We start from the raw sequence: 25,956 nt of genomic DNA on the forward strand, positions 1-25,956 counted from the left end.
CAGCATTTTCTGGGTAGTTTATGTAAAATACCAGGAGATGTTGAATGAATTTGATTTTTTTTTCTTTTCTTTGTGCAAATGCTGGCCAAATTTTTCAATAAAAATGAAAATCAATTTTTTTTTTTTTTTTTTTTATATAAAAAAAATATGAATAATTATTGGATAATTTTTACAAAATGTTAAACTTAAAATTCAAATCAACAAACACTCATTGTAAGGTAAGTTTCATGAATGAATATATTTTTTTCTTTTCAATAACAAACAAGATTTTATGCGTTTTTTTGGGGGTTTTTTTTTGTTTTTTTTTAATCCAGATAAATATTTTTTTTTATATATATATTAAACCAATGATAGCAAATAAATGTTTTATTAACTGATGCAATTTCTTTGGCTCAGCATTTTGGCACCTTTCAGCAAGGAAAATTCTGACGATAAGTCTTTATTCTGCATAAATAACCAAATGAAAATTGTTTAGCCAGAAGCAAAATTTAAATTTCCAACTAAAATTCTTATTCTATTTCCTTTTGATTTTGCCTTATTCGTTTTCTTTCAGACGCAACGCAGTGGATGCCTTTCGCGTGAATGTAATCCACGCGAGGCAGCAAGTGAGATCTCCAGTGACCAACATTGCACGAACCAGCTTTTTCCACATTCGCCGCTCCAATATTTGGCTGGCAGCTGTCACCAAGCAAAATGTCAATGCAGCTATGGTGTTCGAATTTTTGCTGAAAATGTGTGAAGTCATGCAGTCCTATTTTGGGAAAATCTCTGAGGAGAACATAAAGAATAACTTTGTGTTGATCTATGAGATTTTAGATGGTATGTTCACTTTTTAATTAGCATCACACTTTTGTATCTAATAAGGTTTTATATCATTTCATGTTGTGGACTATTGATGAGCTTTTTTGATTGTGTGCTAATGATTATCATTGAAACGTTCAGACTGCATGTGGCTAACCATTGATAATGTTTTAAAATATTTTACATATTAAAGAATTTTTGGGTGGTAAAATTTCTGGTATCATTTAATATTATCTTGGGGCACTTCTGCATGACAGCGTCATGAGGCGATTGAGACGAGTTATCGACCCCTGTTCTTTGAATGAGAACTGCCCTCTACCGGCTGTTCTGTGAACCTCAAATATAAACAAGTGTCTCCAAGAATGCAAAAATATATAACTAAATAAATAGCACAAAAATATAGGAAAAGCGAAATATTTATTGTATAAAAAAATATAATTTTAATATTATTTCTTTTAAATGCGTGATTTATACGTGAAAATAAAATAAAATGTTAAAAAAATGAAACATTTATAGATTGTTTTTTAGAATTATTTGGGTTTTTAGCAACATATAATTTTTTTTTTTTCACAATAAGATTGTATCAAAATATAATTTTAGCAAAATATAATTTTAAAAACATGAAACATTTATAGAGGTTTAAGAATATTTTTTTTTTTCACAGTAAGATTGGATGTGTGTATGTATGTGTGTTTGTATGTCTCGCAAAAACTTTCGACACGAGTCACCGATTTTTGCCAGATCGGTATCATTTTAAACTTCCAACCTTCGCCCGACAAATATTGAAAAATTGGTCAAAAACGTTAATTTCTTCACCCTGAAATCAGTAGTTTTCTACAGGGGGTGGGGGTCAGCAAAAACCGTCCTCTTATGACAAGTTCGATTCTACGCATGTGCAAATAACGTCGGAGCCTGATTTTGTTTAAAGATTTAAAAAAAAAAACGATTTAATTTCATGGACGTCGTCTTAGCTCAGTTGCTTAGAGCGCGGCCTCATTATCTAAACGTTTTGGGTTCGAATCGTGGTGTGAGATGTCTTTTTTTTCCAATTTTTAAAAAATTTTAATATTGAAGCAAGGTTATTGCATTTTTCACGTCTTTTTCAGATTTTTCAACGTTCGTTTTTCTGTGTTTTTTTTTCCACTTATTCTTAGGTTTTCATTAACACCCCCCACCCCACTGACCACACACACACACACACACACACACAAAAACACCCGGGCAACACCGGGTAACCCCCGCTAGTACATATATAAAAAGATAATAATTTTTGGTTTGTCAATAGAGCAAAATATAATCTTAATATAGAAGTTTTTATTCATTTAAAAAAGTTTATAGAAATTTTTTTCTTTTTTTTTTCTTTTTAATGAGTGATACGATTTATCGACCCCTGTTCGACTGACACACACCCTCTCAAATATTCTTGAAACTAGAATACACACATTCACTTCATGGTGCTGTCATGCAGAAGTGCCTATTTTTGAAAATTTTAAGTGATTATAGAATCACTTGAAAAAAATTATTGAAATTTGCTTGTAAGTCTTTCTATTATTTGAGCTTTTTTTTTTTTTTTTTAACATTTATGTAAGGCATTTCTGAAATATAAAATTTTTTTTTTAAGAATGGAATATTTATATCATGTAATTTTAAAATCCGATATTGATGACAAAATGAAAGTATTGATTCAATTTTTTTTTTTTCTTTTTAATAGAAATCTTGGACTTCGGATATCCACAAAATACTGACACTGGAATTCTTAAAACCTTTATTACTCAGCAGGGTGTCAAATCTCAGGTGAATGCTTATATTTCTAAACATAAAATGGACATAAAAGAATTTACCTAGAATTTTCTAATTTGCATTGTGTTAAAATAGTGGTGCTGAATAATTGCAGTTTTGAATGTTGCCAGATCCAGCCGTGCTAATGAGCTGTAAAATGGCAATGCATGTATCCATGGATAATTATTTTATAGGTGCAGGTGCTCTTATATGAGTGCATCACACTGCTGGAAGTGAATGTTTCTCTCTTTAGCATTTAAGTGTTGCTTCTCTGTAAAAAAAAACTAAGATGACAACATGTGTATATATATATATATATATATATATAAATAGAATTGTAGAAGGCGGTACAATGCAGAAGTAACGGAAAGACACAGGCTGAAGCAGGTGAGAAATTTATTAATACAACTTATAAATACATGTGTACATATTCATATTTCATATACGCAGTATATTTATATTTGCACAGTGGTCACCTGGGAAAGTCAGTCTGGTTGTATGTCCGTGTAATATAATATTTCGAGAAAGATCTCTTCGTCAGATATTTACTTGACTTTGACAAACGTGCTATTGTACCACCAGATCGACTTTCCCAGGTGACCACTGTGCAAATATAAATATACTGCGTATATGAAATATGAATATGTACACATGTATTTATAAGTTGTATTAATAAATTTCTCACCTGCTTCAGCTTGTGTCTTTCTGTTACTTCTGCATTGTACTGCCTTCTACAGTTCTATTTAACTACATACTATACAATGCTTCAAGCAAACTACACCCACCTCTCATATATATATATATATATATAATCTCTGTCAGGATGCTTCACCACCGAATCTACACAACTTCTCTAGTTACTCGATCTTGCATGACAGTTTGCAGGTCCCGAACACTTTCCAATCCTGTAGCAGAACGTATGTGTGTGTATTTTTTTTTTTTTTTTTTTTTTTTTTTTTTTTTTTTACGAGGGTCACCACTGTTCAAGGCCCGAAGGCCACTCGGATAAGGGTTATTGCGTGTACAGTAATCAATGAGATAGTATTGTAGTAATCATTAGAAATTGGGGGTTTTGATAGTGTCTTACTTAAGGGGGCGGTTTGTCAGGAGTTTGTTTATGTTGGACTTGAAGACGTCCAAGTTGTAGTCAGGTGGGAAACAGGCAAGCGGCAGAGAGTTCTACTGGCGTGCAGTTCTAAGAAAAAGTTTTGCTCATGGAATCTACATTTGGATTTAGGCACAGATAAAGAGTGGGGAAAATTATTGACAGTAGTTTCAGCTAGACAGGTGTTTCTTGTGAAAGATTGGCGCGGGGGGGGGGGAGCTCAGACGAGCACCTGCCATGGAAATAACGATAAAACAAAGACAGGCTCGCAACGTTTCTTCTGTGGGAGAGAGGTTGCAGGGTAGAAAAAAGGGCATCCCCCACTAAACCACAAAGTCTATTTTGTACTCTATCAAGGCAGGATAGGCTGTTTTTAGCAGCTCCTACCCAGATGTGGCAGCAGTACTCAATCCTTAGATGTACTTGGCTTTTATACAGATAGAGAATTGCATCAGTAGTGAGATATCTTCTGGAGCGGTAGAAGGATCCCAACATTTTCCCAGCGTCCCTGGCAAGATTTGATGTACGTGTTCCATTTCAGATCAGGAGTAAAGATCAAACCCAGAAGCTTGTCAAAACATGGAGCCTCCCCAAGGATAGAGCCATCCATTTCAATTGATGCCAGATGGGGATCAGAGCGTTGATGATGTAAAGATAGAAGCTTGGTTTTGGATGAATTAAAAGTGACCAGCCACCTCTTCTCCCATTGTACCACATGCTCAAGATCAGAGGAGAGAAGACTTTGTCATTTACGGGCTTTGATGTGTTGCCATAGATGGTCGTGTCATTAGCATAGATGTCAACGAATGATTTTAGTATGTGTTTTGGGAGATCATTGATGTAGATCAGGAAGAGAGTTGGGCCCAGTATGGACCCCTGAGGGACTCCAGCATTAATACTGTGGGCCTCTGATTTCTGCCCATCAACCACTACTCTTATGAACCTATCAGAGAGAAATGATTTAATGATTGAGAAAACATTTCTAGTAATACCGTAGCTGGAAATCTTGTGAAGTAGGCCCTTATGCCAAACCTTATCAAAGGCCTTTGATATGTCAAGAGCAATTGCCCTGGAAAGGAAACCTTTGTCAAGAGATTCACTAATCCTATGTGATATAACCGTTAGCACATCTGCTGTAGATCTTGCAGAGCGGAAATCATATTGCATGTCACTAAGAAGGTTGTTTCTGTTGAGGTGGTTGACTACTTTATTTAATATGGATTCCAACAACTTACTCATGACACACAGGAGACTTATTGGTCTGTACTGAGAGGGTGATGACTTTTCACCTGAATTCTTAAATACAGGGCATACTGATGAGGTTTTCCAGGGTGTTGGAAAGCACTTCTTAAGGCAATGCTTAAACAGTTTTGTAAGTATGGGGCAAGTTCTGGTTGAAGCTTTCCCTAATATATATATATATATATATATTAGAGATGGGCCGATTCCGATATTTTTTCCAATACAATTACGGATTCCATATTAAATTATCGATTCCGATTCTTTCTAAATCTCTACATATTTAACTATAAAGTTATTTTTCACGATTATCGTAAAAACACACGTGAAATGTGCAGATCTTTTCTCAAACGTAAGGATACACCTGTGAGGGATAACCCGTCGATTTTAGTTGGACTAATAGTTTAAAATTAATATATATTCATTGTTTTAGTATTAATATCAGCGAAGGAATATTTTTTCTTTATAGAAAATCAAATAAAAAAGCCAATTAAAAGAATTGTTTTTGGTATCGGAAAATAGGCACACATTCCTCAGATTCCGATTCTACAAAAATTTAAATTTTTTTTTTTTTTTATGGTACTTGTACAGTTTAATCAAGACATTAAAAATTAAAAATATCGAAAAAAAAAAAAAAAAAGGTTAAATTGTACGTATCCATTATGGAATGAAGTTTTCCGAAAAAAAATTTCACTTAATTTCATCAAGTAGTTTTTGTTTTACAGCGAAAAAAGCAATTTTTTATGATATCGAGCAAAAGGTTCGATTTTTAGGAAGAAAAGCTAGTATTAAAGATGGGGACGGAGTATCGGCGCTTTAACTCGAGTTATCTCCTTGTGGCATTTCTAAAATTCAAACAAAGATTTTTTTAAAAATCCAAGATGCATGCTATCATAAAAACGTGTTTTTCCGCTGTAAAAAAAAACAAAACTACTCGATCAAATTAAGTGAAACTTTTTTTTTTTTTCAGAGATCTTCATTCCATAACGGATATGTACAATATAACTTTTTTTTTTTTCAATATTTTCATTTTTTTAATTAAACTGTACAAGTACCGTTTTTCATTCCTGACTCCAATTAATTGTCCCAACACTATATATATTCCAGGAGCTTCTTTCCAAGAACTGTAGACTTGATATTCTCTCCCTACTAATTTCCTCCTATTTATAGCCTTCGTTTTTTGAAGACTAAAGTCAATGGAACGGTTATTGGCAAAATGTTGTAGACAATAATGATCATAATTGAGAAATATATATATATAAGAAAATTAAAGTTGGACCCTATTTGTGAATTGAGAGTAAAGTGGTTAATTAGCACACCTGCATCATTTCAATCCTGTTTGTAGAATACTCTTATAGCCGCTGATTATGACAGCCCGTTTACATAGATTCACAAGTATCTCAATCCACTTCTATTTAAATGCTAGAAGAATGCTAGCCTGCAAAGCCAAAGTTGATTTTGTTGACAGTTATTCTCACGACCATCAGTAATTATCATTTCCTACATTGATGATTGCATAAGCATGAAACACTAGTGAGTATGTGTGCATATATAAAAAATTAATATTTGTTGAAAAATATGTATAATTCTATTCAGCATTCGAATGTAAAGGGCTACTCTTAGGGATCATACTTACAAGGACCCTAGAAGTGGAGAATTAAAAGCGAGATGTTTGTTCACATTACATTTAAATTTCTGCATGTTTAGTACAGTCAGGAAAGCAGGAAACAGAATTTCAAATATATCATTTTGAGAAAAACTATTGGAGTAGAAGGCTTTCCAGCATCTTGCGACCTTTGCAGTGGAGGGGTGGAATTTTGCTGCTTGTTTAGGGTATTTACGTTGGAGGGAGGGGGCTGTGCTAAGACTTTGTCAGAGTATATTCCATTAAAGTATTTGTAAAACACACACAGGGACTCCAACATTGCAGTAATGGGACAGTTTGAAGCTTAGTTGACAGTACAGGAGCAATTTGAAACTCTTTTTTGGACCATGTCTAAAAGAAAGACTAGTGGTTGGCGTACTAGCCCAGATGTGGCAACAATATTCTATGCTTGAATAAATCCATTATTTTAACATGTTGCATTAACTTTTCTCAACCTATATATGTATATTTAAAATGCGTTATGTCAATGTTTTCCTTTTTTTTTTTTTCCTCTACTCAGAGCAAAGAGGAGACAAGTCAGATAACCTCGCAAGTAACAGGTCAGATTGGTTGGCGCCGGGAAGGTATTAAATATAGACGAAATGAACTCTTTTTAGACGTCCTAGAGTCTGTCAATCTACTGATGTCGCCACAAGGTAAGTTTGAATTCAAATAAATTTGTCAAATGTTAATGTACAGATGCTGACCTATAGATTTCAGTCAGATTTGGAATATTACATAATGCTGATTGGTTTTAAATGTAGTTGTATTGGGCAACTTCAGATGTTGAATTGAGTCCTGGAAATTCAGTAGATTCTTGAAACACTACCTTGAATTTAATTACCAAGAATTTTGAAATTAATAGAAACAATTGAAGTAAAAAGAATTGGTAACTTTTTAAACAAATTCAGAAATTTACTGAATTATAGTTTTAAGCATTTCATATTAAAAGATTTATAAAAAAAAAAAAAAAAAACAAGATAAATGTAGCTTAAATTTCTAAGGATACTAAGTTCAATACATCACAAACTTAGCACTTGAATAAACAGACTTACTGCTAGAAAATTCATGATTACGAAATAATTCATTTTTATGTAAGTGAAAAGAAAAAATCCCCTTTTCTATCATTAAATAGAAAACGGGATCGTCAGCTGTTTACAATGTAGCTGTTTCAGATTTAAAGTCAGGAAAGCTGTTAAATTCATGACTTTCCAGTAGAAAATGTAGACAAAATCGAATAACTATTTAACGAATGCTTAAAAAATATATATATATATATATATTTTAAATAATACTATTAAAACATTACTCTTAATAACTATCCTGCGATACATTCGTTAACATATAAAATTATATAGAAATAAAGATGCATTAAGTACCTTTCATACCAAACAGGCAAATATATAAGATGAAAAAAACCTAGAATCCCTATAGGGTAATTATGCCAAATCCGGGGGTAATTCTGCCAACTAAAAAAAAGTGCTCTTTATATGCGTGGTTGCCAAAAGAGCACTTTTAGCCAGTTGGCACAATTACCCCAAAGTGCGGTATATATAGTCTAAAGAAACTTATATATTATTTCAAAAAAATATAAAATACAGTTAAAATTCTTAGTGATGCAAAAGTCAACATTTTGCAGACTTAGCACTTGTATGCCGACATGTCTCTAGAAAATTCACAATTATACAATGGAGGATGCTATATTCTGTCATATTTTTTTTTTTTAGTACGGGTAAAAATCTATTATGTTCAGTCTCAAGAGACAGTAGTTACCATCTGTAAGGATGTCGGCACGGGCAGTCTTTGGTGAAGTAAGAATTGCACTAGTTGAGCTGGAATTGAGTCCAATGGCAAATAGTCATGAATGACTGGAAACTTTGAGATTAGCAGGAAAGACTTGTATTCTCTTGGAGTTTTTATTTCTTGTATGAACAAGACTGAATGGTCTACTGTACTATTTAATCCATAATGGGAGATAGTATATCGATTCATAAAACGAACCAAATACCAAGGTCTCATGTATGATATGAAAAGAAACTGTAATTTTAAGGAGATATCAATCATACCAGTTATTATAGGTGCTACAGGGATTATAAAGAACCTGACGTCCTACCTAATTAATATTCCTGGTGAACCAAGTGCAAAAGGAGATCCAGACAATTGCACTTAAGGGAACAACGAGAATACTAAAAAGAGCTATCGGGTGGTTTCAATAAAAAGCAGCTGGTTGGCTGCCTCATACCTAGCGTTACAATCTTTAAAGGAAGAAAATTAAAAAAAAAAAAATACAAAAAAAACGTAGAAGACAAGTTAGGTATGAGGGCCCCAAAATGTGTCGAGCTAAAGCTGCCCTCTCCCCCCCCCCCCAAGAAAAGGGTCTCTTTATCATTGTGCCACAGCAGTTTGCTAATAATATCCTAACTTGGTTCAAGGTGAGCTAATCTTCCTAAATGAAGCTGAAAGTGGCTGTAAAAAGCAGGGCAATGTTGGCAGCTGGTTTGGCTGCCCCATATAATCTTCAAAGAAAGAAAATTAAAAAAAAAAAAAAAATTCATACCTGTTACTTGTGCAATATAATGGAATTTCAAACAAATGTATTTCCGCTAAAAAACACTAATTACATGTATTATGTTGAAATTAGTATGAATTCCAAAAATTATGAAAAATGACTCAGTAAATGTGCTAGATTTTTTTTTTTTTTTTTTTTTTTTTTTTTTTTTTTACGAAAATATGACTAATTTTTATTGAAAGCAAGGGAGATAAGTCAAAATGGTAGATTGTAGTTACCTCCCTCTGATTTTAATTCTTCCACATCAAGACGTACAAAAAAAATTAATTTGATAAATTTCATTTTTACTTGTAATTATTTTGCTTCTCAACCATTTTTTGTAATTTTTTACCAATTTTGACATGGCAAGCAAGTATGTAATGTTTTTAACTAAAACCAAAATTTCCCCAAAATTTGCATGACCTTAAATGACCCTAGAAAGATTGATGAAACTAAACTAAACTGCATTTATTTGAAATTCTCTTATATTGCAGAAGTATCTCATACCTTTACAAAAGATATTAGTGTCAATGAACTTAAAAATCTATCAAGATTTTCTAAGAAACTCAGTTTGAATCTATCACAAAACTACAGCATTATTTCTTTTAATATGTAATTTTGTGACTGATTTTTTTATTTTTTTATTTAATTATTTTTTTTTTTATTTAATTATTTTTTTTTTTATTTAATTATTTTTTTATTTATTTATTTATTTTCACAGGTCAAGTGCTGAGTGCACATGTTGCTGGTAAAGTTGTAATGAAAAGTTACCTGAGTGGAATGCCAGAATGCAAATTTGGAATTAATGATAAACTTTTAGTTGACACAAAAGGCAAAGGTAATCTCGAGGACAGTGGACGCACTAGCGGGTAAGTTTGAATATTTAAAATTCTTTCTTTCAAAATAAATCGATACTTCTGAATTTTCTAGACTTTTTAGTCTGTAAAAATGGACAGAAGTTATAGCACGTTGACTTAGAATGAGTGTCAAATTGATGGTTTGACTATGGTTGAATTTATGCTCATTTTTGCATTAACTATTAATCTCTCACTGTGCATTGAATGGATGCCATAATATTTGGTTCACTGCACCTGATAACCAAGGTCTATACAAAATTTCATCCCGATCAGCGAAGTAGTTTCCAAGAAAACCTGGAATGGAAAAATTAATAGGCAAACTAACAGAAATAAAATATATATATATATATATATATATATATATATATGCTATTATGTACACTAAAATCTGTAATTGTAAAAAAAATAAATAAATAAAAATAAAATTTGTTTTCTTAAAAATATTTCTAAATTTAATATTTATTAAAAATTTGTTTTTCATTTTTGGAAAAGAACTTTCAAAATACAATACTTCTAAATTATATGTATATTTATGTCTATATGGTTTTATGTACAACTAATATGTGTGTGTGTGTGTGTGTGTGATGTATATATGTATGAAACTTACATTAAAAAATATTTTAGTAAGTATAATAATTTAATGAGTGTATGTTTTAATATTGTAATTAACAATATACAAGTGTTTAAAAAAATCAAGTGTTTAACATATTTGGGGACCCTTTCTTGCTTACAGAACCACTACGTCTGGTAAGAATTCTATTGCCATTGACGATTGCCAATTTCACCAATGTGTCAAGTTGAGCAAATTTGAAACTGAGCACAGCATCAGTTTCATCCCACCTGATGGTGAATTTGAACTTATGAGGTAAGTATTTTATTTTTATTTTATTTTTTTATGGTGATAAATAATAAATTTGTTCCATATATAACAGCAAAAAGGTTTCCGTTTGCGGGTCTGTGTTCCCATTTACTTACTTCTCCATTTAAATACATGGCCAGTTTTTAATGTAGAGGAAAATACAGCTCCTCAAAAATGAACACGTTGAATTAAAATAAAAATTATCCAGACCATTTTTCATAATTTTAGAAATTTGTTTTAAAAATTGACATGGCATGTAATTATTTAATAGTGTTTTCACTGAAAATGCAATTTTTTAAATTTATTTTAAAAAATTTTTTTTATTTATTTATTTTTTTTTATTTTCAATTAATTCACAAACACACAATTAAATTTTAGCACAATTAAGTTAGCAATCCAATTATTAAAATGTTTATCTTCTCAGCAAATGTTATTTAAAAAAAATTTTTTTAATTGGTCTCCCGATGAAGGAGGGATTGGACCTAGTAATTCACTCCCGTTCCTTTGTTCGTCCGTTTGTTTTTTTCGCACTTTTCTCAATAGCCACACCTTGGATTTTAAAAAAAATTTGCACAAACATAAGTCATGGTGAAAGTAAATTTTTGCCAGAACGGATTTTCTGGTTGCTACCCTAGGGACCATTATAAGGATAAAATTGGGCAGTTAAAGAGTCAGAATTTAAAAAAATTGGCACTTGGGAGTCATTGTATTTTTAGCTATTTATCAACTGCATATGCAAATCGTTCATATGACAGCTTCCTTATCTGAATAAGTGGGTTTGAAAAAGACAAACACTTTTTTTAAAGATTGTGTCAAGCTGGCCTAACAGTTATTGTACTTGACTCACTGTCTTAAGGTTTTGGCTTCGATTTCAACACTTTTTTTTTTTTTTTTTTTACAAGAAGTGAACTGTTTATAAAAAAAAATACCTCGCATGCATATATGTCGGTTTCTTTTTGTTTTTAAGGAATTTAAAGTTATGTTTAATGACTGGACAGCACCAGGTACATCTCGTAAATTAAATAAAATTACCATAATGAAAAGAAAATGTGCATTCCAAATATAATAAAACTGCATAATAAATAAAAATCCAATAAATTAGATTACTGAAAAAATATAGTTGGTTTCTTGGTATTTAGTAGCACCATTTCTTTCTGACAAGTTTCAAAATCTTAAGGTGCTGCAAGATCACCAAAAAGTTTTTAATAAACAAGTTTTTAAAACAAATTTGGAATTTAAAAAAAAATTTTTTAAACAAAACTTTGACACCCCCCCGCCCCGCCCCCCAAAAAAAACCCACTTTGAATATTGTTGAAGCATATATTATTGTTTTACTATTTTATTTAATTTTCAGCATTTTAAAAAAAAAAAAAATTTTTAATACTGTAATTTGTAAAATCTTTCAATGTTTAAACCATTTTTTTTACCACTTTTTAAAACCATTAACAATGTTGCAGACATTTAAAAAGTTTAAAAAAAAAAAATAAATAAATAAAAACATAAGAATAAAACATAAATAATTCCTTTAATTTTATCACTAAAAGGTTCTGCGTGAAATTTTGACGCAAATATTCCGGAGTTCGACAAGATACATCTGAAGAAGGTCGAAGGTTACATCAGCTGAAACATAGTGAGAATACCACTGAAGATGAGAACAATAATCCAAATATATATATATATATATATATATATATATATAATATTTTACAGCAGATGAATTTTTTTAAATCCCTTTGTTTTGTTAAACGTTTAAATTTCGATTGTTCAAGAAATTTATACAAGTTAAAAAAGGGAATGGATGAATAGTTCTTATTTTAAAAACGTTGTGTATTTTATATTTAGCTATGGTCCCGCCCCCTGCCTATATTAAAAAGCAAAAATAATGAAAAATCTGTATAATGTACATGCCCATGATAAAACGAAAATATCTTATTTAAAAAAATCATGTAAATTGGTCAATTAATTTTATTTTTAATTAAGAAAACTAAATTTTATGAGTAGCGGAGGAGTAACCCGTCATTTAAAAAAAAGGGGGGGAGATAACTCAATGATTCACAACTTGCTAGAGTCTTCTTGTAATACCAACAAATTCACATTAATCACTTAAAAATGGTTTTCTTTATAAAAATAAAAACTACTTGATGAAATTAGGTTATTTTTCTTAATGATATTTTTGCTTCATCATACAGATGTTTATATATATATATATATATAAAGGGAAATTCTGAACAATTCATGATCTAATATCAGGTATTATAATCCAATATTGTTGGATTATATTGATGAAATTGATAGCAAAAATAAAAAAAAATAAAAATTTTGCATTAAATTTTTTATTTTTATTTATTTCTATTCATTTATTTTATTTATTTATTTTTTTTTTTTTTTTGCAGGTATCGAACCACTAAGGACATTAATTTACCATTCCGTGTTATACCTCTGGTCAGAGAAGTCGGACGTCACAAGATGGAAGTTAAAGTAGTTGTAAAATCAAATTTTAAGCCATCATTATTAGCCCAAAAAGTGGAAGTAAGTATTATACTTATCTACTTGTTTTCCTAGCTGCAGTGAAGTGATAGTGGCAAGTTGACGGGTTGAAATTGATGTTTTAAATTGGCGAATACCGTTTTGTGCACACAAAGAAAAATCTGTCCTTTTTCTTTTCACTGACACGTACAAAAAATACTTGAGTGAGCAAAGCAATCTTTTTTTCTTCTTCACCAAATCACAATTGCGTCCTGTCGCTCTCGTAAAAAAAACAAAAAAACCTGTCCTTATATGCAGACTTTTAATCCCGGCAGTGCCACAATTTGCGTATCTCTCTTTTCTTTGTACTGGACGGATTCTGGGTCCGAATAACGGTGGTTCTTGTGCACATCTTATTTTGTAACCTTAGTCGAACCAAGTGTTCAGTTCTGCTACAAAAGTGAATCTATTTTATTTTACTACTAGCGGGGGTATCCGGCGTTGCCCGGTTGTTTGGTTAACTATTTTAAAAAGAAAAACAAAAAAAAACAGTGAACAAATGTATAACTTATTTAAAAAGTAAATCAGAAAAGCAAAAGGCGAAAATCAGGGGGGAAAAATGAACGTGTTTTGAAAAACAAAAAAAAAAAAAAAAAAAAAAAAAAAGCAGCAGAAAAGAAAAAATGGCATAAATAACCCTTCGATTCACTTAAGTCCATTGGTGGGTTTCACCCCGTAGAAAATGAATGTTAAAATTCCATTCTAGTTTTTTTTAGTCAACTATAAAATGAAATAAAGCGAAAGAAAAAAAAAAAATGGCATAAATAAACCTTCGAATCGGTTAAGTCCATGGTGCGTTTGACCCAGTAGAAAACATAGAACAGAAAGGAATGTTAGAATGCCATTCCAGTTCTGTAAAGGAACTACGAAGTAAAGAAAACCCAAACCGGTGTTTCTTCATACTGTCCCTTGTGAACGATTCCACAACAGTGTAAGTGGTAGCGTGTGCATGTTTTCGTGGGGTTGGTCATGGTACTTCTATACTAAGAAGTATGGTGGAATTAAAGAGTACCTATTTACAATGCCTCCCCAAGGGACAGTTAGACACCAGGGACGTTTTTTAACATGGAGGAAAAGAAACAACAATAAAAAAAAATAATTGTCTCAGTCATGAAGGATTTCTCCTACACTGAGAGAGAACAAGAAATTGAAGTGTAACATTTGAAGAACAGATACTGCACTTTGATCTTGGCCCAAAGGGTGGAATTAAAGAGTATATAGACAGTGGAGCTTGAGTTCACTTTTGGCAGCCTCGTAACTCTCACTTTTCTTGTCCTTTAGTTCCATGAGCAATGTTTCTGACAAAGGGGGAAGAATTGCTGTTTACTGGGTCGTAATCTATCCATATAATACTTATTTTTGACTAGTTTTTGATTTTTTTTTTTTTGTCTGTTTTAATAGCTCCTTACATTGAGTGCCTTCATACCTTGTTTGGAGCAATTTCCAATTAAAAACGTATATATATAGAAAGAAAATGCTTACTTATTCTTTGAGGAATCTATTATCTAAAGGTGTGTGTGTGTGCGCGCATGCGCGCGCCCGTCTGTCCATCCAGCTAAAGAGGAATGGGTTGGACAGAGAAGAGGGGATTCGGGGAAAGAGATGGATAGAGAGGTCGGGAGATAGAAATTTCAATAAAAATATTTATTATACTCCCCCCCCCCCCCCATAGTCCCAGGTAACCCTGATAGTATTATTGAAAGTTATCTCAAAGTTAAGTTATATAAATAACTCCAAAACTTTATCTGATCAGGCTGAAATTATACATAGGTGTTACTATTATCAAAGAGTATTGGATCTACATAGTAAATTTGGTTAAAATTCTGTCAATTTTGACTTGGATAAAAGTTCTAAAAGATGTGGGACTTCATTAGCTACAATATTGGTCAAGTAGTAAATCTTTTTATGCACAGAATGCAAAAAGTTTGACTTTAAACTTTTTGGCTTAGATATCCCAAAATTAAATCAGTTTTTAAATTAGACAGACCAATAGTTTCGTTAAGCTTGGTGAGGGAAGTTGGTCTAGTGATGTGGACGCTAAAGCTGTAAATAAACTTGACTGAAAGCGTTATCTCTGTTTTGGCAGAGGTAATAAAATATGTCCATTCAATATACCTGAAAAGATCACAAACGCCAAACAAAATGAAGAAAAAAATACACAAAACAAAAAGTCTTCTCAGGGCTCTTTAGTTGCCCTTTGACAATTGAATATTTTCGTTTACTAGCCAAATAAAGTTACTTGCCAGACCCATATGATTTTTGGAATATGACATCTTCGTTCCATGATTAAAGATTTTTCTGTATGTATATTTTTTTAAATGAGCGTAATTCTAAATATGCAATTAAAAAAATGTGACAGTTTCTCTATTTTTACTAAAATAAATTTATTTTTATTTTAGAGAATAATATTAACACTGGAAGAGAAAACTTATCAGAAAAAGTAAAATTATAGAATTATTTTTATTTTTATTTTTTTAAAATTATTTTAACATCATTATAAGCCTCTATGATTGTTTTGTTTCGTAAAATATAAATTTGAACTCTTGTATTTTAGGTTCGTATTCCAACTCCACTTAATACGAGTGGAGTACAAGTCATTTGTATGAAGGGAAAAGCTAAATACAAAGCAAGTGAGAATGCAATTGTTTGGAAGTAAGTAATTGTTTTACATTGTTTCACGTTTTGATTGTTTTACATTGTTTCACGTTTTGTTTGTGATTACTCAGATTATATTGTGGTCAGATATGAGCAAGTAGATTAAACAAAAATAGTTTTCACTTTGGAGTTAATGTTATGAAGGTGGTTTGGCAGAAGTGTCAAGGAAGTGACATAGCAGGAAGTAAAGAGACGGTGATATGTGCCATATAAAAAGCTAGAGATGATTTTTATTTTTTTCTTTGTCTGTGAAAGAAGCTAACATTTTCTTTGGTTTTCTTCCCTCTCTCTCACACACACACACACATATATATATATATATATATATATATATATATATATATATATTAATTATGGCTAAATACAGACCAATTAACATGATTTAAAAAAAAAAAAATGTAAATAGCTAACCAGGTATCGTTCCTCGCTCAACAGAGCTAAATCGAGGAAAATTTTGATTAAAAAATATAAATGAATAAAAAAAATAAGCAGGGAAAAAAATAACAGAAACCAAATTAAGTTCTAAGGGATTTTCTTTTTTTCTCCCCCACCATATCCAAGTAATTAAATAAATTCAACGTATTTCAGTTAGCATCTTGCGGTGGCCCAATGGTTAAAACCATAGCACTTTTTTTTTCTTTTTTTTTTCTCCACACTTTAATTTACAACTTTGCCTCAACGGTTCGGTTTCGACCTACCAAAACATTTTTTTTTTTTCTGACATTAACTCATTAGAATTAGGGTATGTGTTTATGTTATTAAAATAAAATAAAAAAAATTTTAAAGTTATATTCGTTCCGATTTGGGCTGAGACTATTTTACGGAATACTCTAGGCTTATACTGAATCTAATTTCATTATTCCATTGCTATGCCTTACCACTTTCAAGAAGCATTTAATTACTTTTCCTTATCGATAAGCATATCATTCATACTGTTTTATTTTTGTTTTTTTGTTTTTGTTTTTTATTAAAAAAAAAAAATTTGAATTCGTTTTTCTTCCTGCTTTTTCTTTGCAGATTTTTTTTTTACCATTTATCAATGTGTGCTTTTAAAAAAAATTTTTTTTTTTTTTTTTTTTTAATATAATTAAAACACCACTAAGCATGTTTCTATTCTGTTTTTATTATTTTTGTAAAATACAATTTCTTTCTTTTCGTCGATTAATTTATTAAAAGATTGTTCGGTTATAGTTTAATAATTAATCAGTTTTCTGTAATATTTTGTTCATTTACACAGATAAATTTTTTATTTTTTTATTTATTTATTTTTTTTTTTTTTTTACTATTACTGATGTTTCTATTCCCGAGACATGACGATACGAGTTGGACGGGGCACACTTTATGTCCAATATTATGACCTGCCATCTAGCTCAACTAAAATATATCCACAATTGTGCTTTTACCATCGCACGGTGACTGAGACAGTCATTGGGCTACCCTAACTTGATTAGGTAAATCATACCAAAAATTGTATTACTTTGATAAAAAAGATGTAAATAGTTGATTCACTTTCCAAAATCTTTATTACAAATAAGTTTATAAGTTCTTCTATGAAAATTAAGTTTTCAATTAAATTTGCTTCAGTTTCTCATCTAGTAAAGTAGGTGAACTTAAAGATCCTTACTAATTGAGGCGACATTCACTCAGGAGTGGTTGAGCTGATTCCTCCTGTAAAACCAGCAGCATCCGAATTTAAACCATGCACATAGTTTTTTTTTTTTTTTTTTTTTTTTTTACCAGGCGGCAGCCTTCTGCTAAATGAATGTAAATTTTCAGAGGTCTTCTTTTTTTTTTTCTTTTTTCTTTTTGTCTTTTTTTTTTGTCTCTTTTTTTTTTGCTTTTTTTAACTGGGCGGCAGCCTTCTGCTAAATGAATGTAAATTTTCAGAGTTTTTTTTTTTTTTTTTTTTTTTTTTTTTTTTTAATATTTTAATTCTGATTTCTTTTAGAATAAAAAGAATGGGTGGCATGAAAGAGTGCCAGTTAAGTGCCGAGATTGAATTGCTGAATACCAATGACAAGAAGAAATGGACAAGGCCTCCCATCTCCATGAATTTTGAGGTATTGCCATACAAACTTTATCACGTCTCATCCAAAATTCTCACATATTAAAAAAAAAAAAAAAAAGACAAAAGAAAAATCTGTATGATGTACTTACCTGTGACTAAACAAAAATGTCATATTCCAAAATCGTGCAAATTGATCAGTAGTTTTATTTTTAATTAAGAAAATTATTTTTTATTAGTAAGACTGTGTCTCACATCATCATCTTGAAAATAATTTCAAATGATAGTGATAACTCAACAACAATTTAAACTTGCAAGATTTTTTGTAACTTCTATAAGTTCCCATTTAAAATGATTTTCTTTTTGAAAATAAAACTACTTTAGAAATTTGTGATTTTTATATTTTCATTTCATCACAGGAGTATATATATACACGCACACACACACTTATGTAAAGAAATATATGCATTTAATTTTCAATAAAAAATTTTCCACAATTAATCTCAATAAAAATGAATTTATACTTTCCAAGCATATACATGATAAAATAAGTATACAAAACTAAAGATACATTTACATCACATTTATGTTATTTTATTAGTAATATTTGTCTTATACTTAAAGATTGTACTATATCTGTCTCTGCTGAGTTGTTTGGTGAATGTCCACCATTCAATGAAACATGTTTGAGACGAATTAGACTAATAAAATAGCATGAGTGTGATGTGAATGCATTTTTGGTTTGGTATGTTTACTACCGAGAGATATGTGTGTGTGTGTGTGTGTATATATATATATGTGTGTGCATATATATATATATAAATATATATATAAATATATATATATGACATGTATTCAATAAAGTTTTTACACTTTCAAAGCATATCTAACTTCACTAAACATTCCAAAGTCACAAATGTATTCACTTCATATTGTTTTATTGCTGCATCTTACATGTATTACATTGAATGGCATGAATATACCAAACAAATCATCAGAGAATTACACGAGTTCATCGGGACGAATATAGTTTTTTCTTTGATTAAAAAGAATAAGTAATGTTAAAAAGAATCTGAAAATTTTTTGAAATCAGAAGAGAAAAAATATTTAAAAACAAATGTTTTATTATAGAAAATGTTGAAACTGACTAAATATGAAGAAAGTACATTAATTAAGACATCCCCAACGAGGTGATTAATTTTTTTTTTTTTTTTTTTTTTTTTTTTTACAAAGGCATCACCACATTATCAAGGCCCAGAGGCCACTCAAGGATAAGGGTTAAAGAGTGTACAGTAGAAGTTGGTCAATATAGTAATCATTAGTAATGAAAATTTGGTAAATTTAATAACTTATATGGAACGGCTCATCAAGAACTTATTTACCCTAGACTTGAACAAAACCATATTGTAGTCAGCCGGAAAGCAGGAAAACGGAAGACAATTCCACAGGCGTGCAGTTCTAAGAAAGAAGCTTTGTTCATGGAATAAAAAATAAACAAAAAAAACAACTTTTTTTTTCCCCTGAGGAACATATGGTAAGTCTGTTTTGTTTGGTATATTTATGCCATTCAATGAAATTGTGTAAGACGTAGCAATCAGACAATATGAATTAAATGAATACTTCTGTAACTTTGGAATGTTTAATATATACATCTATATAATTATAAAACTCAAATGACCTTGTAATGGGTGTTGTAACCCAACATCCTGTTTACGACTTCCGGTTGCGCATGTGTACGTAAACAAATAATCAACGCAACAAAACGTTTTGTTTTACTGTGTACATTTTCAGCATCCCAATTGTTTTTTTTTTTTTTTTTTTTTTACGTGTTTAAATTATTCAAATAAACAATACTTTCTGCATTTTTTTACATTGTTCATTTCCATATTACGTTTAAGTTATTTTAACGCAATTTTCTTACAAATAAATCTAGGTTGACCCATTGACAACAATAAGAGAACTTTTCCACTGCGGTTTACCAATAGCATTACTTTTTTTTTTTTTTTTTTAATTTATTCTCCATTTTTTGATATACCTTTCTTAAAAAATTCATAGATTTTCTTTTACACTACCAACAAATAAATAACCCCCCCCCCCCCAAATATTTTTTTTTTAATTTGCGTTACAAATAATAACGTGACAATAAAATGCATTGTTTTACTGTGTACGTTTTCAGCGTCCCATTTTTTTTTTTTTCGTGTTTAAATTAAGATATATCAAAATTTGAATTTAACTTTAAGTATTATGGTATCTGTTCAGTGTACATTTACCTATAAGTATGGCAAAACACTTATAATTCAATCGCTGTAAGTTTTTTTTTTTTTTTTTTTTTCCAAAAATAAACAATTATAAACAGAAAGACTCATAGAAATCTATCTATATTTTTTTTTCATTTTAATATACTTTCATAATGTTTGTTATGTCAAAAAACTATTTTCTTTTCGTCAGAAGTGTCATGCTCATACATTAATTCCATAGCTAATATAACATACTGACCCAACGGGTCACGGATAGTTTAGTGTGTGTGTGTACATATATATATATATTTACCAGTGGTGAAAAAACCGGATTAGAGCAGTATATAAGAAATTTATTACTGTGAGTCCAGAATGAGTTTCCATATTTTTTCAACTAGAGGAAGATCCTCAAAGAGAGGAAATATCCAACTAGCATCGTCAGAATTCATAGATGGAATTTACACTTTCTATGAATTCTGACGATGCTAGTTGGATATTTCCTCTCTTTGAGGATCTTCCTCTAGTTGAAACAATATGTAAACTCATTCTGGACTCACAGTAATAAATTTCTTATATATATCTCATTGTAACTTGATGTCTACATGTAATGTTTTATTCTCCCAATGTTTTTACCAGTGTAATCTCCAACCTTCTTTGTCTTACTGTGGAAATCTACAAAATTTTTGACGAACCCTATAATAGATAGATTATTCTTGCTCCATCACATGGCTGAGTAGAAGTCGTAAGTAGTTTGTAATTGCATTCTTAGTATCGCCCATGCTGATGAGTGAACCTTCAACCTCCAGAAGACTATCCTTTAGAGATGATTATCACTTGACACTTATCTATATAAGAGCCAGGTACGTCCAAGGATGGAATACTGTTGCCACATCTGGGCAGGAGCTGCTAGAAAGGACTTGTCCTGCCTTGATAGAGTTCAAAATAGACTTCGTAGCCTCGTAGGAGATGTCCTTTTCTCCTCCTTGCAACCTCTATCTCACAGAAGAGATGTTGCGAGTTTGTCTCTGATGTATCGTTATTTTCATGGAAAGTGTTCGACTGAGCTTCAATCTATGGTCCCCCCTCGCCAAACTTTCACAAGAAACACTCGTCTAGCTGTAAACACTGTCAATAATTCCCCCCACTCTTTATCTGTGCCTAAACCTAAACGTAGATTCCATGAACAAAGCTTCTTTCTTAGAACTGCACGCCTGTGGAATTGTCTTCCGTTTTCCTGCTTTCTGGCTGACTACAATATGGTTGTGTTCAAGTCTAAAGTAAATAAGTTCTTGATGAGCCGTTCCATATAAGTTATCAAATTTACCAAATTTTCATTACTAATGATTACTATATTGTCCAATTTCTACTGTACACTCTTTAACCCTTATCCTTGAGTGGCCTCTGGGCCTTGATAATGTGGTGATGCCTATGTAAAAAAAAAAAAAAAAAAAATCTATTGAGACATAGGTCTCGAGTTTGACAAGATGCTACTGAAGAATTTCAGAGGTGGCATCAACTGAAATGTAAGGCTAACATCCAAGATTAGAACAGTAATCTGAATAATCCAAATTTAATTTTCTATTTGAAATTTTTCTTATGTCCCATCTCTTTCCATTTTTCTCAAAATAATTGCAGTGATAATCATAATTTTCCTTTCCCAGCATTGCCAGAGGTCCATAAAAACTAAATAGATGTTAGTGTTAAGTTTCTCACTCCAGAGAAGAGGAATTTTTTTTTTTAATATTTTGACTGGTGAAAAAAATAAAACTTGAGTATCCTTCAGAATGCTATTGAAAGTGCCAAATAGTATTAAGGACGACCCTAGAACACTATTAAAAACTAAGTTTCTCTTTCTCTTTTTTGTAGAGAAATGAAAATATTTAAGAAATTATAAATCCATAGTTAACGTCTTCAATTTGAGACAAACCTGCTGAATTATTTCCTAGGCTGTATTAATACATAACGTTAAAAAGTGTGTTAAATTCTTGATAACATTCAATGACAGAAATGGCCATTTGATCCCCCAATTAATTTAATTTATTAATTATTTAAAAAAATGTTGTTTTTTTTAAATTTTAGATATTATTTTTCCAGGCTTACACTGGTTAACCCCCTCGCCCATACTAACTTTGTAAGGGTTTGTTGTGTATTTTTGAAGTTTTAACTGGACATACAAGAATACAAATTTTTGCCATTTATATAGATTTCACTTTCATTCTATCCCCCTCTTTCTCCCGGATAAAGCTAATACATATTAATTTATCCTTTTCTTTTTTTTTCTTTTTTTTCTCTTCCACAGGTTCCATTTGCTCCATCGGGCTTCAAAGTGCGTTATCTTAAGGTGTTTGAATCTAAATTGAATTACAATGACCATGATGTGATCAAATGGGTGCGTTACATTGGCAGGAGTGGACTGTACGAAACCCGCTGCTAGTTTAGTTTTGTGTCCTGTAACTGGAGAGAAAAGTTGTGGCGGGAGGAGGAATGAAGAAGGAGGAGGAAGATGTATGAAGTGGGAGGCAGGGGTGATTGATTGATTGATTGATGGGACTGAGCAATTTCTTCCAACCCGCTCAACCCCATAATAAAAACAAAAAGAAACTTGGGGGTAAAGAGCAAGAGGAAGGGATGAGACCGTTGTACTTGTTTGCTGATCAGTGACTATAAAGGCAATGAGTTTAGGTGTTGGCGGGGCAGGGTTAGGGTTAGGGTAGATATTGAAAAGTAATTTTTTTTTATTATTATTGTATCACATCACTCATACCCGACAAAAAACAATCCCGAGATTACATGTTATCGTTTCTGACGGATATGCATACGCAAGATATTAATACAAGCATAGCATCTCTACACACTAAAACTGTTCCGACTTCTTACTTGATTATCATCAGATTGGGACGTGGAATTTACGCCTACTTTTTTTTTTTTTTTTTTTTTTTTTTAAGTGTAGCTGATATTTCGTTTTGGCAGTCGCTAATTCATATATTATTAGATTTGTAATAAAACAAGATGAAAATTTTTATCTAAATTGTAAATTTTATATCATACTTATTTATGAATCTTACAGAAAAATATGTGAATGAACCGGAGTTTAGTTATAAATCTTGGATTCATCTTTTTTTTTTTTTTTTTTTTTTTTTTAAGTTGCTGACAAGTGATGAAACTGTCTTGGTTTCATCATTTGTCAGCCATTTTTTTTCATGGCTGATGAGCAATAAAATGGAATTAAGCCTCAGGTTTTTTCATAAAGCTCAGATTTTTCTCAAATAAAATCCCCTTTGCCCCTTTAATCTTGAAGGCTATATATATATATAATATATATATATATATATATATATATATATATATATATATAGCTATATATAATATGTACGCATTTGTGTATGTGTGTGGGAATAGGTTTCTCTACTTTTAGCGTTTCCTACCTTCATTGATCAAGAAAATGTCCAAAGAGCAATGAATTTTATTTAAGCCTTAGTTTTTTTGTTTTTTTTCTCTCCATCAAACTCTGATTTATTCACAAAATCTCTAATATCATGAAATGTGAACTTCTGTAAACTCATAAATAAATATGACGCTGTTATAGAATAATCGAACATTCTATTGAATTTCCACCAAACGGAACCAACAAATATTTATACTTATTTTTATTTTTTTCAATTAGAAATGTAATTTTTTTTTCACCTTTTTGGAAATAAAAAAAAATATATATATTACCTGAATAAAATAATTATCTAATTGCATTTTTTTTTTTTTTTTTTTTTTTAAATTATCGTAAGAAAACGTAACTTTTCATAATGATTTAGTGTAAATTAATATTCTTGTTTTTAGTTTTCCAATTTTTGATAAAACTAAAATAACTAATTACTTCAACGGCTTCTTAAAATTAACCTCGTCACGTTTTGGGGTTTGTTTTAACATTTTAATGTCCATTTTTTAAATTTCTTCTCGGTTCACACAAAAAATATTAAAATGATGAATAATTCATACTAAACAGGAATTTCTTTGTCATTAAAACTTTTCTGCTTAATTTAAACTTTAAATTTACTAACTTAATATCAAACGATAAGTTCTTCAAATGCTTATAAAAAAAATAAATGTAATAATTTCACAAAGTGAAGAAACAGGAAAAAAAAATTTCTTCAAAAATATTTTTTTTCTCATTCTAGATGTTGTAAATAAATATGAGCGCGTTAGTGATGAGAAAAGGTTTTATCTGTGAGGTCTAGGTTCCATCCCCACTCAAGTGCCAACTCAGCATTTCGTCCTTTAATGGTTGATAAACGAAGACTAGTTTTATTAACTGGTGTCAAATTGTGTTTACATATGAGAAAGATATTGCGTTCTCTCTTGGAAATGGGGGGAGGGCTTACACTTGACTAATTGGGATTTTTTTTTTTTTTTTTTTTTTAAGAAACAATAACATGATCATTATTACAGTATAAACACGTTGACACATCAGTTCTCATTAGATCACCAAAGTTAAGTGATGTTGAGCTTGATTTATGCTAAATGGGTTTCCCATTTGAGAGTACCAGGTGCTCTAATCATCTGGAACTTAACACTAGATTCAAGCAATGTTTGTTCAGGACAGGCATGGTTGGTAGTTGCACAACTTTTGCTTAAAAAATAAATTTCTAAAATTTCTTCTCTCCCTCTATAAAAAAAATAAATAAATAAAACGAATGTAATCTGTTTCAGTGATTTTTTTTTTTTTTTTTTTTTTTTTTTTTTTTTTTTTTTTTTGACACAACAACACAATCCAAGACGTGCTAACATTTGTAAATATGATAATTTTATGTGTGGTAATGTAATAAAGGAAGAAATTTTTTACTGTGAAAAAAAAAAAAAACTTTTTTTTTTTTTTTCCAAGCTACACAGAAACATTGCATTATAATCACGTTAAATCACTGAAATTAAGCAACGTTGAGCTTGGTCAGCACTAAGTAGAAATATTAGATGCTGCTTATCCCGGCCTTTTCGCGTCATCTTGAACTTCTTTTGGAATCAAGCAATGCCAGCTCAGGAGAAAGTTTATTTTTATGGAGCAATTCCGGTTTCTAATTGGTTGCTAGCAGAACGTGGCTCCGTTTCATTGATCAGTTCCTATCGCCAGCGTCTATAAGTAGAACCTTTGAATTTCCTCAAATCATACCCTCATTAAAAAAAAAAAAAAAAAAAATATTGCAACAAATAATTCTAGGCAAATTGAATTTATTGCCCTTAGCAGTTTGTGTGAATCATAAAAAAGACTAAGAATTTTTTTTTTTTTTTAAATTTTTTTTTAAATTTTTTTTTTTTTTTAGGATAAAGTACCTGTTCGTGTACGCTAAAGAATAAAATATCTCTATTTTACACGATAACAAGTCTGTTTAGCTTAAGATTAGAATCCTATTGACAATTTTTAGTAGCTCTTGAGATTGCATTAACTTAAGCAGCATCACTTTTTTTTTCATGCCGTCTTGTGTATTTGAAAGCATAGCATGTACATACACACGCACTAATTTATGGGACTTTTTTTGTTTATGACGTAAGTTTGGTTTGATTTTGTTTTTGCGCTTACTAACATCTCTGCTCTCATTGCCGCATGCGTCACTGATTTGCTTGCAAGATCAATTAGAGGGGGTGGGGGAGAAAAATTTTTTAACTTTATTCTTCTCTTGCAAACTTCTTTGCTCTCCTTTTACAGTGCTCATGCTC

At 30.8% G+C, this 25,956-nt stretch overlaps 1 protein-coding gene across 1 annotated transcript in view; it reads left to right on the plus strand.

The window, feature by feature from the left end:
• LOC145268310 (AP-2 complex subunit mu) overlaps positions 1–23,126 on the plus strand; it is a 50,189-nt gene extending 27,063 nt beyond the window's left edge. Inside the window, exons 3-11 of the mRNA XM_080123768.1 lie at positions 554–819; positions 2,513–2,595; positions 7,090–7,225; positions 9,839–9,986; positions 10,708–10,839; positions 13,227–13,362; positions 15,914–16,011; positions 17,963–18,074; positions 22,556–23,126. Coding sequence (XP_079979894.1) covers positions 554–819; positions 2,513–2,595; positions 7,090–7,225; positions 9,839–9,986; positions 10,708–10,839; positions 13,227–13,362; positions 15,914–16,011; positions 17,963–18,074; positions 22,556–22,690 — 1,246 coding nt within the window. The 3' untranslated portion in view covers positions 22,691–23,126. The remainder of the gene's footprint in view (positions 1–553; positions 820–2,512; positions 2,596–7,089; positions 7,226–9,838; positions 9,987–10,707; positions 10,840–13,226; positions 13,363–15,913; positions 16,012–17,962; positions 18,075–22,555) is intronic.
• The last annotated feature ends 2,830 nt before the right edge of the window (positions 23,127–25,956 follow it).

The sequence above is a fragment of the Euprymna scolopes genome, chromosome 43 (genome assembly GCF_053919585.1).
Source record: "Euprymna scolopes isolate OS-2025 chromosome 43, ASM5391958v1, whole genome shotgun sequence".
Taxonomy (NCBI): Eukaryota; Metazoa; Mollusca; class Cephalopoda; order Sepiida; family Sepiolidae; genus Euprymna; species Euprymna scolopes.